General features: G+C 35.7%; 1 protein-coding gene across 1 annotated transcript; it reads left to right on the top strand.

Annotated features, from left to right (window-relative positions):
* The first annotated feature begins 108 nt into the window (after positions 1–108).
* On the top strand, positions 109–13,687 carry LOC105360852 (protein dispatched-like). The gene is made up of 4 exons (XM_011497851.1): positions 109–361; positions 6,542–7,504; positions 13,072–13,369; positions 13,438–13,687. Exons 2-4 carry the CDS (start codon positions 7,216–7,218, stop codon positions 13,685–13,687), a joined length of 837 nt encoding a protein of 278 aa, XP_011496153.1. The 5' UTR covers positions 109–361; positions 6,542–7,215.
* Positions 13,688–15,866: the final 2,179 nt, after the last annotated feature.

Genomic DNA, 15,866 nt, shown 5'->3' with positions numbered 1-15,866 from the left:
CTTTCTGCTAATGCTTACTTGGCTACCTGCATGCGTAATAATAGCTGAAAAAAGTACTCATGTTCAAATAATATTACCAAGATGTTCTTTTAGCAGAAAAATTATTCAAGTTTTACAAGTTTTTTTATATAAAGTTACATATTCATTTACCAATGTTCTCATTTTAATAGTAATTTCACTAAAGTGGTTTTGGTTTGTTTTCTTTTTTGCTCTTGGAATTGGAAGTAGCTGCATCGTTTTTAAATTTCCAGGTCTTCAGTTACCGGATTCTCAAGAATTCCAACTTTTTGACAGTTCACATTTATTTGAGCAATACGATTTAGTGTATACAAAACGATTTAGATTTGAAAATGTTAATCAGGTAAGTCATTGATTTTTTTTGCTGCTTTTGTTGAAGCTCAGTCCGAGGAATTTTTTAAAATTAATATCGAAAGTCTGCAAAAGTTTGGTTCAAATATCCAAAACAAGTAAATTTATATAAAAGCAAAGTACTTTACTATTTTCAAATACCAATTTAAGTAGCCCAAGACTTGTAAGATTGAGATGTATTGCAATCTAATTTAAAATTTCTGATACATGTAACATTCAAGCTACAGAAAAGCTACATAAAAATTTGCAAAGGCAAATTTTACAAACGACACTGTTTTGATTATTAATGATACGATACGCGTGTAACATATTATTTCGGCTTTTTTGTCAATTAATATTAGGTAATTTCTATCTTGATAAGTGTACTATCAATCACCTACTCCAAGTTCATTTGCATAAGCTTCACACGATCAATACATAACATAATATTATTTATTCATGCAAAAATTTGAAATTTATTATAACGTACAAGTCTTTGGATTCAAATACTTTATTTCTTATGTGGTTGAATTCCATGCAATTTAATTATAAATACAGATTATTTGAAAAATCTTAAAAATTCAGTTAAAAATTTTAAATTAATAATTTACCTAAATGGTTCATAAAAACTCTATTTTTTATATTATGAAATTTAGAGTAATTCGTATTCAAATGGAGGTAGTTTATGTACGACTTATGTATTCGATGTGCTTAATTTAATTCTATGTTTTATATCTAAAAATTATCTATACTATATATTTAGGAATGTATTTATTCAACAATCAATATTAGGATCTATCAATTTTTATAACCTATAATAAATTTTACGTGTATATCCAGAATCTGAGTTACTTCAAGTATTTTGAATTGTCTTGTTCCAATTTTCTTAAATTTAATATCAACTGATATATTTCAATTTCACCGTTTGTAATATATAAAAAATTTCACTTATCTTGTACGAAATACTGAAAAACTTATTACTTACTGATATTAGATAAAAACAAAAAATTATGTACAAACAATTAATAACAGCTCACTGCATATTTTTAAAAAACTTATGTATCGTTAGAATTCTGTTCATCTAGGTCGTGGGACCAAGATGTTTAGGATTAGACTATGTCCATCAGTTTACTGGTGGGTGAAAAGTCTGGATGAGTGTAAGGGATATTTTTACAGCTACACATAATGATTCTAAGTTGACGATGAGAATCTCTGAGATCTTGCCGTTCCTTGTAATTACCACGTCGTGTTAGCATGCACTACATACAGAGGTAGGAGGTCGGTAATCTCCGGATCTTCTTGACGGACTGTGCTTGCTGATATATTATTACACTGAGAAAGGTCGTAAATCTCTGGATACTTCTTCGTATAGTGCCACGTGGTGGATATCTGATTGATGGACTCCTCCTAGATGACTTATAGAGTGGAAGTGTGAAGAAATAGTTCGATACCTTAATGTAGCGTCGGGTGTGATCTGCTTTTACTGACTTGTGGAAGCGAACACTTGCTAAGACTGATCTTTGGCACTGAGTAAAAGAGTCACCTGCAACCGCTTTATGCCCTTGATCATTATGTGTGAGGTTCGATGATATTAGTTTACCTGCAAAGCTTTGTGCGTTCGAGCACACTGCATGCGGTTAGATACTAAGAGTGCGTGAGTAGTTCTTGAGTGACTAGTTCTTGGCTGAATAGCGCCCATCTCGTGGTTCATTTGCCTCAAGTATCCACGTGGCAGCTTTGATGGCTAACAACAATGGAGGTGATTATGGTGCTGGAAACAATGGATGTGACTGTGGTGTGAAAAACAATGGATGTGATTGTGTATTTGTTTGTTCGGATGTCATGGCTTCTCCAGATATTCAACGACCGTTGGAGTCTTTTCCCGAAATGATAACATTCGAGAGATTCTCGGAATTTCGAACACTCCGCCCGCCATCAGTAATTCTATTGATGATCATTCCTTTGGTCGGGAATTGGTAGTTCTGAGAGTTTGTGTATTTGTCTCACCATTGTGATCGTGGCTGTTTTTAGTGTGACTACTCTAGTTAACCCATCCTTGCCAGAATGAATATTGATTACTCGTGTGAGGAGGCACTTGCAAGGTGGAAACCGCTTGTCGATGATAAGTACCAACGAGTCACTGTTGATATCATTCTGTGGATGATGCTGTTTGGATATCGATTGTTGTCGTTTTAAGTAATGCGTTCATCATTGACTGTAAAACTGTTGAACAGATTGTTGTATAAATTGCCATCTAGAGAGTCTTGAAGTGATCAGGTGCAATGGTTCAGGTGTTGTTGTGAGTGAATTTCCGATGAGAAAATGGCGTGGTGTTAGCACAGAGAAGTCATCAGGATCATCGCTCAACGGATTTAGAGGCCTTGAATTCAAGATTGCCTCAATCTCATTTTGCTCAACCATTTTGCTTCTATGCGAGACGTAGCGGGTGAATTGAATTCCCATCGAGAGCTATCTTGCGAGAGGATTGTTGCTATCCGATGATGTTCTTGGGAACCACAATCTGAGTACAAAGTATGCGGAATGCCTTTGCGAGCCGAAAATCTGCGATATACCACGATGAATCCTTCTGTTGCATAGTGACTATCACCTCGAGATGTACAGCAGACGTAGCAAACCACATAAAAGCGCAAATCCATGCCTTGTGGATTTTTGTACCTCGCTCTTTCCAGGTTTTAATGGTTAAGGGTGCAACATAGTCAAGACCTGTATAGGTGAAAAGTCGTGATGGCATGACTCGAGAAAGCGGTAGTTGATCCATCAATTGACAAGCACGGGGCCCCTTTGCCAAGTACATATAATGCATCGTAAAGTATGAAATTTCACTGAAATCCTTCCACCAAGAAGCTGAAACTGCTGAGGGTGTATGTCAGAATAAGTTGGATGCCTCCGTAGAGAGTTCGGAGATGGGCATAAGCAATTATGAGATCTGATAATTGCCAATATCATGGGAGAATAGTCGGGTATTTATTTTATTGTTTTAATGATGTTCTCATTAATCTTCTACGACTCTAATAGGAAGGATCTTGAGTTCGTGAGGAAAGTAGGGCTTAGGTTGCATTTACCCAACAAATGAATTTTCTTTGAATTTTCCAAATCCCCTTAGGATCTTTGGTTGGTAAGGAGGCAGCGATGTTGCCGCTGGCGAGATGAGCTGTAGCGGTCTGAGTGGGGAACGCCTGTGTAACTTCACTGGTAAGGGGGCAGCGATGATGCCGCCGTTGCCGCTGGCGAGATGAGCGCTGTAGCGGTCTGATGGAGGGAGGATATCCGTGTCACGTCACTGCTTGACGCGTGGGAGGATTCCTCGTACTGTATACCGTGTATTAGTATTGTTGCTTACTTAGTTGGCGGGAGCCGTGTATTAGTGATTCGTAAGAACGTGTGTAATAGCATAGCTTACGTGTGTGGAGTCGATCTCAGTTATATTGATGGTTCGTAAGGACGTGTGTAATAGCGCAGCTTACGTGTGTTGGAGTCGATCTCAGTTGCATTGATGGTACGTAAGAACGTGTGTTGAGGTCGATCTTTGTAACAGCGTTGGTAGGCCGAGTGAGCTTGGCTTCCGTTGAACTGGAGTCGATCTCTGCAGCGTTGGGTGGCCGAACTAGGTTGGCTTACGTTGAGCTGGAGTCGATCTGTAGAACAGCGATCCGATCTTGATGAGTGCTTCATTGAACTAGTAAGAGAGCGAGAGCGTCAAGCGCGTCTCCTTAAATATCCTAGTACAGACTAGCGATTCCGGTGAATTCTGGATTACTCTTGTCATGCTGATTATTAGAGTGACGTCACTAGTCTGGCCTTGGGGAGTTCGTCGGCCCTTGTTAGTCGGAATTGTAATGTAATATTCGAATATTTTGCGTAGTGAGGTTTCCCGATTTCGCAGAATTGTGTCTATGACTCGGCGCGCAAATGTTTCTAACTAAGCACAGGAGTGTTTATCTCTCCCATTTTGTTTACCGCGTAAAATTGCTGTAATCCGTAACATGATTCATTATTTCTCCTCAAACGTGCAAGTAATCTGATGCATAAAGCTGTTATCGTCAATAACTTAATGAGGGTTGAGTACTTGTAAATAATTTCCGAGTGATAGATTTGCTGTTCGTTGCTCTGCGTCGGCTGAGTTGGCCGTAAGTCCGATGTGTTAACAACGGTAGTCCTGTCCACCATAGTACATGATCTTGAAACTGAATAGTCGTTAATCCTCGGGATAAGCAATCTACAGGGATCGATGTACCGGGAATGTATTTCCAGTGAGCATTAGGAATAATATCCTGAACTTGAGTGATTCTGTTTCTCACAAAGTCTTTCCATCGTGATGCATGAGACTTCATCGATGTGAGTGATACCCAAGAATCCATCCACAAGTGGATTGCATATATTATGACATATATTATGAGTTTTTACAGCAACAAAGCTGCTGCCAGCTCTACTCTTGGGATGATGAGCTGCTTGAGGGGTGCTACCTTCGTCTTGGAGCACACAAAGACAACTGTAGAACCATTTAAATTGTGGAGGGCAAGGTATATGACTGCAGTCGTTGTCAATGGAGAGGTATCAGTAAAACCATGTAGTTCCACTGTTGATGTGTTTTCAGTGTTAAATGATCGAGGAATCGCGATTTTGTTCAACTCTGTGTGCGCCCGTAAGCAGCGATCTGACATGGTAGTGGTTCATCCCATTTGAGTTTATGTAGCCACAGTTCTTGTAAGATAATTTTTACCTTGATCATAATTGGCGAAACAAAAACCTAATGGGTCAACGATTTTAGCTATTTCTGATAGTATAGTGCGTTTGATGGAGCCGTTAGTTCCAACTGAGAGTGTTGTTGAGAATGTGAATATTTCCTCATAACAATTCCATTGTAATCCAAGTATTTTGGTTGTGCAATCGTCAAATGCAATGGATAATTCCTGTTTCTTGACTGCTTTAATAGCGGCGAGGACCTCTCGACTTGTTAAGAGCCATTTTGCCAGCAGGAAACCGCCCGCCATGCAGAGGTTGTGCAATTGAAGTGCGGTTTCGATAAGCTGATGCGGTGTGTCCGCACCTTCAAAGATGCCATTAACATATCTGCCAAGCGTGTGTGATGGATGGCACTGCCAGAGGGTATTTCTCTCCCTCGTCTTCTAGCAGTTACAACAATGTTCTAGCTGCTAAGAATGGGCGGTTCTCGTGCCATAGGTATCTGTGGTCAGATGGTATGGTATTTCCTTGTGTTGTTATTCTCTGCAGGTCCCAGTCTTTCATGTGTATTTGTATCTACCTATACATTTTTGTGATTTCTGTAGCGAACAAATGTCGATATCGGCGTACCCAGATTAACACGTTCGAAATTTCTGGATTACAATTGGTTCCATTACATGATTCATCAAGTATCCTATGTCGATGTGCTAGAGCCGTTGAACACGATTCTTAACCTTGCGGTAGTGCATTCCTGTTTAAGTATGCTGTGATGTGGCAGATAGTATTGAGTTTAAAGTTGGGACACTGGAGAAACTCTCTTCATGCAATTAAATTTCTCATACTCCATCATGCATCGTGGATAGTGTGGACGATAATTTTCGTCTCTTGAGAATCGCCGAGGACTTCAACAGATTCCTTGAGTGGGATCCGGACGCTGTATCTTCCAGTTGAGTCACATGAATGTAATTGAGTGTAGAGTTTTTCTCGTAAACGATAAACCATTGGCGTTTTTCTCGAAATGATAACATTCGAGATATTCTCAGAATCTCGAACAGTGTACAATCCATAATATTAGTATCTTAAAAAATTCTTAGCTAAATAAATGATCTAAAATATGATTGTAAAGTTTTAAATAAAGTATAGGTACTTAATAATAGTTTAATAAAGTATACGTTTTCATAAAATTTAAAAATTCAAATAAAAATTCTTAAATTAATAGTGGTTTATTATAGATTAATTTTAAAAATTGTATGTGGATATATCAGTTTTAAATTCTATAGCAATTAACATTTCATTAGCAAAAACTAATGTTTATAGTCAGTATTAAAATTTTTATATTAATAAGTGTATTCTAATATAATACCACGTGCGTTGTAATATTTGAAATAAAATATAGAATTATGTTATTATATTAATTTTCTTTTTAAACATATTAAAATTAATAATGCTTTTATGAATATAAAGTACACATTTATTTATTTTATGTTAGGATGATAATAGCGAGTTACTTCCGTTACGGTTTGTTTGGGGTATTTTGCCAGTAGATAATGGAAATTATTTAAACCCTGAATCAAGAGGAGATCTAATAATAGATGATAGTTTTAATATTAGTGATCAAAAATCACAAATTTGGTTGCAAAATTTTTGTAAAAATTTACGAGTGCAATCGTTTTATCAAAATACTCCTGGACCACTTCTACCAAATTGTTTTATCGAGTCACTTCAACATTGGATGGAACGTCGATGCGAAGATCCAATTGATTCAGCAATAAATCGATCACCTTGTTGTGAAAATAGTACTTTTCCATATAAACCAAATATACTTAATCGTTGTACTGCAGAAGCTATAGCAGAAATTCATCGTACGCCTTCACATCTCTGGAATTTTAAATCATCACAGATTTCTCACACTGCAGGTGTTAAGTTTCTTAAGAATAATATGAGTGTTTTTTATTCTAATGAAAAAAATAATAGTACTTTAATGTCTTCAAAACTCACTTTTGAAATTCAAGTAGTAATTGTTGAATACGATAGTAATATTCCGTTTTCAATGTCTTTCGCAGAAATGAATAAGTTTTTTAATCAGGTTTGAGTTTATATATTTGTTTATTTTAGTGATCTATTGATACTATTAAATGTGATTGAATTTAGGTCGAGACTTGGATGCAAGATCAGCTTTCAACAGCACCTCATGGCATGAAAAATGGTTGGTTTGTAAGTGATTTAGAATTTTATGAATTACAACGAACGCTTTATGAGGGTACAATATGGTCCATAATTGTATCAATGATTTTAACTCTCTTTATTTTGGCCTTTGTCACTTTGAATCCAATAATTAGTTTATTCGCAATCTTATCTGTTGGAATTACGATTGCCATTGCCGTAGCTGGACTAATATTTATTGGATGGAAACTTAATGTTTTGGAAAATATCACTATTTCGACAGCTATTGGTAAGTAAAGTTTATTAATAAATATAAGAAATATTTATAAATCAAATATTTGGTATTATAATATAAATATAAAAATCTTTATTTTTTAACTATATGTGTCTGGATCAGACTAATAAACCTCCCTTTGATGGTGGGTGGAGGTGTTGCTGTCAAGTGGAAGGGACAATGCAATTATTCAATACTACATGCAGTGTTTCTTGTCTTTCCTTTATTAAATACAATAATATAATAAATAGTTAATGATCATAAAGTGTATGAATGAAGGTTTGAGTGAATAAATTGGGGAAGTTTCTTCAATTGTGTTACGTATTCAGGAGAGTGTGTGTACTCTTCGTGGTGTGAGGAGTGACTCCTTCCCTGCCGAGAAGTGTCGCTATAGTAGTATGCGTGAAAGCCGCCGCTCTCGTACCGAAGCCGTCTAAGTGAGACCGGGTTACTGCTGCTTTAGTGTTGGTGCATAAGAGCTGCCGCTGTCGTACCGAAGCTTTCTAGAGAAGACCGGGTCGCTGCTACCTTAGTATGCGTGAGAGCCGCTGCTGTCGTACCGAAGCCGTCTAAGGGAGGCCGGGTCGCTGCTGCTTTAGTGTGTTGGTGTGATCGGTTAATATATGTAGTAGTATGATTTCGATAATTTCACTTTTGATTATGTTAGCACCTGCGCTTTACTAGTTTATATTTAGTTAACGGATTCTGAAAGTGTGGTGTCACTATTGGATTGTTAGATTGCATATGGTTTGAGTATTACATACTGTTCGGGATTGATGCAGTCCCGTGAATTTCAAACAAAAGAAAGGTCATACGCGCAGTCCGGCGTACCGCATGTCCGCCTAGGCTGACCGCGGGTGCAGCAAGGCTGATCATCACGTGCGTCTAGGCTGATCCGCACGTGCGGACCGAGGCAGGTACTCGAGCAAAATGTTTACAAACAAAATTCGGCAAGTCCAAGCAAGTTTACGATCTGAAATATAATTTACTGCCAGCCCTCACAAAAAGGGACGCCTGCGAAACTTCTAGAAGCTTCGATTTCTCACGCCTAAAGAAATTTTCTGGAAGGGACGCGCATCGACACTGTTGCCGGCGCTGAAGATGCCGCATGCACATTTAAACGCAACACGCCATGAGGCGACGCTCATTCGTAAAATCACTTCGCTCTCACTCAAGCGTAACTGCCGGTCAGTGCATAGTATACTGTGAAGACGCCGCGTGGCCATATTTTCGGCAGCATAGTAAAGAGTACCCGCGTGCATAGAAACGATAATTGGCAGTTTTTTAATAAGTGATTACAGTGAGGCCAATGGAATTGTAATCAAGGGGAACATTACCTACACAGCATCTAATACATCCAACCTGCAGTTCACCAGGTACATATTTATATTAATAAATAAACAAGTCACATCTCGCGCTATAGTCGATCGGGCACACTTACGCTCTCTCGAACTAACCTTCGACATCGTACAGGCCCGCTAGCGCAAACAGGGCACACTTACGCTCTCTCGAACTAATCCTCGACATCGTACAGGTCCGCTAGCACAAACAGGCCACACCTATGCTCTCTCGAACAAACCCTCGACATCGTACAGGCCCTGAACAGCTGACTCAAGAGTCACTGTGGTTCGCACACATTGGTCATAAAAGAACAACAGTGATCGACTAATAGACTATAAATACAGATTGTTAAATCCTTCACGAATTAGAAATCTTACCATTAATTGTTTTTACCTGTGACTAGATTCTTCTGCTGCCCCCTTACATAATTAAACACAATTGATTACATAATAAATTCCATTAAACATCTGACACTACATCAAGTATAACTATTCATCCATTAAGCATACTTGATTCTATACCATTATCCCATGCTGCCTCACAAGCATGATAGACTGACGACTTCAGCTGACATTGACAACATCAGCATAACCTCAAAGCAACACAGTTATATTCATAGAAACCTTCATAGTATAAGAATTACAAGAACATATCATTTGATAATCCAACAGAATTATTTATCTCTACACAACAGTGCAATATTATTATAATTGTTTTACAATCCTTGTTTTAATAAATATATTATATTTTTCAGCCTTGTCTGTTATTGTTTTCCTTTAAAATTATCCTGCCGAGAGACTAATCCACTGAACTATTGAATTGGCAGGTCGAGCCATAAACTAATCCTTTAAAATCAAACACATACGTATATCGCTACAGTGAGTGATGACTGTAGTGTGACACTTGAAGATTGAATAGTGAGCCCGTCGTGATGACTGCGTAATTGTTACTAGACTAGCCTGAGCGCTACGCGTCAAGCGCAGCCCTTAAATATTCTCGTGGTAGTTTACGACGCCGGTAGCGATCCGGTATCTGTTGCTATGCCGATATTTGTCGCGACGTTAATAGGGCATAGCGTTGGAAGATTCATTGGCATTACTTTTCGGAATTATAACCATATCTTCGTGTTTTCAGCGTAGAAACTTCTCAAATTCGATGACTTGTGTTTATAAACAAACTGTCCGGGAGCTCGTGTCCCTCCCACTTTTGTATTCCGCTTTTAATTGTTTCAATCAATAACAATATGTGATATAATATTAATTGAAAAAAAATAACTGAAAAGAAATTGGAGTTTGTTTATTTTTAGAAATAAATGTAATTAAGAATGAAGAACGAATATTTTTTTTGACAGGTCTTATATAAAATAAGTAATAAAAAAATGGAACACGTGAAAATTTAAAGCATTGGAATAGTTTCTATTAACTGAATGTAATTTTTTATAAAAAAATTCCATTTATTTAACACAATCTTACTGCAAATTCCGAAAACTTCAGTTTTTAAATAATTTAAAAAAATGTCCGATAACATATATTTTAAATTATGTACCTTTATGTGATATTTTATACAGATATAATATTATGAATCCTGAACAAAATTTTCAGTAAAATATATGTATGATATAATAATATGCTAATACACATATTAACTCAGAAAACAAAACTATCAATTCAATATACTAATTCTATTTGTTAAATGAAATATCTAATGTTATTTGAAGATATATTATAAAAATTTAATAATATAAAATATTCATAAATTAAGCGACTTAGAAACCATTTTTATAAATAGTTACACGTATAAAATATATATTAAATGTGTATGATATATGTATATATCATATTTATTTTTATTTATTTATTTTTTAAAATAAAATTTCAATTGTGAAGTAAAATTTAGCTAGTGCGAAGTTTAAAAAATTGTGAATTGCGAATGAATATAATTAATTATAATATATGAAAATGAATTATCGATTAAGATTTGACTGTATGTACGTTTGTAAAAATAATACAGCTAATTTCTTACTTTGATACAGAATTTTTTATATAATTATAAAATAATTAAAAATTGAGATTAATTGGTACAATCATGACTGAAAAATCGTGGCAAAAGGATTTAATATAAAAAAATCTTGTATATTTTTTGTTTTAAAATCTTTATCAAAACTTTTATGTAATCATATGTGTTCGATTTTAAGGATTTATTTAATGGCTCGAACTGGCAATTCAATAGTTCAGTGGATTAGTCTCGTCATGATAACTTAAACGAAATTATAATTGGTAGGGCTCAAAAATAATATGTATTTTTAGCAAACACAATGTTTATTATTTGTTAAATATTATAATAATATTGCACTGTTGTTGAGAGAGAAGATTATTCTATTGTAATAACGAGGGTGTTTCCTTGTGTTCTTGATTATTGTAAATTCTATGGATATTACTGTGTATCTTGAAAGTTGAGGTTATGCTGATGTTGTAAATATCAGCCTGTGTAGTCGATCAAGCTCACGAGGTAGCATGAGAAGATGGCGTTTAAAATAATGTATGTTTGGTAGTAATTATGACAATACTAATAGTGTAAAATCTTGATTGAGGTTGGTACGTAATCAATTATGTCTTTACCTATTTATGGGAGCAGTAGAAAGGCTAGTCACACGCACGAGTCATAATTACACGTCTTCGAGCATTGAAGGCTTGATGAAAATGTATTTATTATCGATTCTTATATGAATTGTTGTCTGGATTTGACAATGTAATTGACATGTTGCGTCAATCGTGTCGACTTGTACGATGACGAAGTATTAGTTCGAGAGAACGTGCTCCATCACCTGTCGACTTCTTGAAGACGAGTTTTATGAAACTCAATTTGCTCGTGTCTGACTAGTTTATTTAAATAATATAAGAAATGTGTACCTTGTAAATTACCGACAAGGTATGTTGATTTTCTATGTGGCTGCTGTGCCCCCTTTGATTATGATTCCAGCAAGCTTCACTGTAAGAAACAGTTAAGTGAACGCGAAGTAGAATTACAATTAGCCTATAAGCCTTTTGAATACGCACACGAATTGAAGGCGTGATCGTTCCGTGGCGGCTTTGCAGAAAAAACTTATCATAACATGGCGGTCCTGCTGACAGTATATCGAGACCCGTGCCCTGGTTTCTACTGGTAGAGGGTTAGATCGGTTCACTGTGGTTGGGTCATGGCAAGATGTTAGCCGCAATCGCAGTCCAGCAAGCGTGGTTCGGCGAGAGATGTTTAGGAAGAGAGCAAGGCACGCCGCGTGCTTGCCTTATATATCCATGCAACGGCTCGCTTAGCTGGCAATAAAGCATCGTCGTTGCTCCACTGGAATCTTACACGAGGCGTAGAAAGAAAAACTTAGAAGTTTCGAGAAATCGACGAAAGAAAAAATAAGACATTTAACGATAGAAACTTCCGGGCGATGTTATTACTCGAAGACCATATAAACATTACGGGCCATTTGAAACCAAAGCATAACAAGTATACGAAAATTCTCGTCCAAGTGTTTACAGAAATCTGAGATCTAATAAGGCCGGCGATGCCAACAATTGGCGGTCTTGAAACTGGCTTCAATCTCGAACAATATGTATATAAAATATTTTAAATTCTATATTTTTTTTAATCAGGGATTTTTAGTCACAATATCATCATATCATATCATATCAAAATTGTATTCAGTACATCATTTCATTTTAAATATAAAAAAGTCTCGAATCAGAAATGATTTTTGTAACAGAAATTAAAGTATTTTTTATCACTCTTGTAGTATATAGAACGTTTTCGCTTTTAACTCTGTAGTCATTGGCTTTGATGCTTGTATCATTTTCTGATAACAAGTACTTTGAATATCGCTTTAGTAAATCTAAACAAGTTATTTATGAATTAAGAGGTATTCATTACATTTTAAAATAACAATTTAGTATATTTACAAAATTTTAATTTTCTATGTATCGTTACTTTAAGGTATTTATTGTAGTTAGAAAGAGCTAAGTGAATCCTATATATGTATCCCATAATCTCCACTATTAATTACAATATCGATTTGATAATATACATGATTCTAAGTAGTAGACATCTTATTGTTTGAATTATTCCGGAGATTAATTTACTTTTGTGCTTATTCCATTAACATAATAAGGTAATACTAATATATAGAAAGTTTTTATTATATTACAAAATTTAAGTAATTTATATTACAAATTATAAATCTTTTAAACTTTTAGGTCTTGCTGTTGATTTTAATTTACATTATGGTGTTAGTTATCGTATAAATACTGCCAATAATCGACTCGAACGAGTTAAAATAGCTTTGGAACAAATGAGTGGACCGACATTAATGGCTGCTCTAACAACTAGTGTTGCTGGTGCTCTTATGTTACCTTCACAAGTCTTACCTTACATTCAAATTGGTATTTTTCTAGTACTGATTATGGGAGTAAGTTGGATATGCGCAACTTTTTTTTTCTGTCCTTTACTTTCTATTGGTGGCCCATCTAAATTTTTGCAATTTGATTCTTTAAGGTAAGAAATAATTTAATTTATCTTAATTATATTAACTATAATTTTGACTAATTACTCATTACTCATAGGTTTAATACATCACTTCTCCATTCAAAAAAAAATAAAAAATTGACAACGATTGTAAATGAATCTATTGAACTACCTATAAAACAAAAGAAATCTACCGAAATATCAATAGCAGAAACGAGGAATAATACAAATAAGGAATTTCAATTTCATCGTGATTCGTCATTACCCACATTTACTCGTTCGATCATTCATAACGCTGAGATTCATTACACAATAAGCAATGGCGAGAGACCTGATCTGGACTCATAATAACATCTAAATTACTATTGAGTGAATGTATAATCAATTATAATAATGCATAATTTCAATTTTGTATTGAAAGCTTTAAATTTAAAAAAATTACATTTAAGCTAACAAAAATTTAGTATTACAATATTTATATCATGAATGTCTTATTTTAGTAAAAGATAAATTATAATTATACATTTTTGTTGTTCAGTTAAACAATCGTACGAAGGTAAACTAAAGTAATATAGTATAACATTTTAAATCTTTTTTTTAATTATATAAAAAGGAGTGAATTGAACAAATATTTTATGAAATAACAAAAAGTATCGATTGATTTTTATAATAAATTTATTTCAAAATATGTATACATGAAAGAAGGTATCAAAAATCTTTGTACATTAAATTACTTAATCATATTAATGTTATACAAAATTAAATATCTAAAAATAATTAAAATAAGATAAAATTTTAAGATTTTAAAAGAATGTTATAAAACTAATAAATAATATTTTGATATTATATAAATATCAATAATAAATAATATTTTGATATTATATAAATATCAATATATTTAAATATACATCATAAACTCAAACTTATTATTTAAAGCAAATATAAAATAGATTTAAATACGTGTGTTCGAAATATTGTAGGGATGTAATTCTTAGCTCGAACTGCCAATGTTTCAATAGCTTAGTTTGCCGCCCGCCCTAGCAGACGCTCGGGAAGGAGTGAGATGTAGGTGAAAGGGCTGTACAAGAGTCGTGAAAGAGTTGGTTAATTATATTTATTATACAATTTATTACACTATTTACATATGGATATTGTAGAATCTTCTTGTATCTTATATGAAGATATAATTTCTTGATTGGCTTCGTAGTATAAATAATTGCTGCACACTTCTGATTGGAAAGTGTGAGATAATCATGATGATTGTCTTATGGCCGGTTCTGTTGCCGGCTGACAATAATTGAAGAGAAAATGTGTATCAACGTACTTACAGCGATATCGTAATTCAATCTGATTCAGCGTTGAGAGGGACACGAATCATGTGCGGCGTGACTCCTTTACTCACCAGCATAAACTATTCTTGATCAGCGTTCGCGGCGAGAGGGACACGTATCATGTGCGGCGTGACTCCTTTACTCACCAGCATAAACTATTCTTGATCAGCGTTCGCGGCGAGAGGGACACGTATCATGTGCGGCGTGACTCCTTTACTCACCAGCATAAACTATTCTTGATCAGCGTTCGCGGCGAGAGGGACACGTATCATGTGCGGCGTGACTCCTTTACTCACCAGCATAAACTATTCTTGATCAGCGTTCGCGGCGAGAGGGACACGTATCATGTGCGGCGTGACTCCTTTACTCACCAGCATAAACTATTCTTGATCAGCGTTCGCGGCGAGAGGGACACGTATCATGTGCGGCGTGACTCCTTTACTCACCAGCATAAACTATTCTTGATCAGCGTTCGCGGCGAGAGGGACACGTATCATGTGCGGCGTGACTCCTTTACTCACCAGCATAAACTATTCTTGATCAGCGTTCGCGGCGAGAGGGACACGTATCATGTGCGGCGTGACTCCTTTACTCACCAGCATAAACTATTCTTGATCTGCGAATTACTAGCACTTATTTCTGTGTTGAGTGAATTGTTAGATTTGGCTTTTTCGGACACTTTATTTCTATAATTTGACCTTTCCCTAGACTGCTCACTCTCACTCTGGATGATTTGTTCTTTTGTGTCGGAAGGGTGCCGATTTCCAGACGTATGCTGATTGTACACGCCTTTTTCCCACTTCCGACAGGGGGATGTCCGAAGAGCATCTTTGGTGGTAACGCGTTGCGTGGAAGTTTGTCCCCTCTCCTGGAGTGATCATAGTGGGGGTAATTAGTGGTCAAGCATTTTTGCCTAATCGAAGTGAGCGACAACATGTGGCTGACTTGAGAACAATGACTAGAATTCTTGGTAAATGGCACACGTGCGACTTAGAATCTCGAGAGCCGCGCGTGCCGAGTTTCGGGTTGCAACGGGTTTAAGAAATGTTTTCCATTCAATTGTTTTGAAATATTTTAATCCTCAAAATATACTAGTATAAACAGTCTAGGCGGGTTTTGATGTGAGCTCGCAAGGGTCGTTTTATTGCTTTAAAAACAATAGCTATGCGGCAGGTCAAAGGCCATAAATGGCTGTT

The sequence above is a fragment of the Ceratosolen solmsi genome, unplaced genomic scaffold (assembly GCF_000503995.2).
Source record: "Ceratosolen solmsi marchali unplaced genomic scaffold, CerSol_1.0 scaffold47, whole genome shotgun sequence".
NCBI classification, from domain to species: domain Eukaryota; kingdom Metazoa; phylum Arthropoda; class Insecta; order Hymenoptera; family Agaonidae; genus Ceratosolen; species Ceratosolen solmsi.
The sequence above is the reverse complement of the archived record's forward strand: the minus strand, read 5'-3'. Positions and strand labels throughout refer to the sequence as shown.

Coding starts and splice junctions, on each gene's coding strand:
- LOC105360852 (XM_011497851.1), top strand. CDS start 7,216: ATGCAAGATCAGCTTTCAACAGCACCTCATGGCATGAAAAATGGTTGG. Junction 7,505..13,071: donor CACTATTTCGACAGCTATTG/GTAAGTAAAGTT, acceptor TTAAACTTTTAG/GTCTTGCTGTTGATTTTAAT. Junction 13,370..13,437: donor TTGCAATTTGATTCTTTAAG/GTAAGAAATAAT, acceptor CATTACTCATAG/GTTTAATACATCACTTCTCC.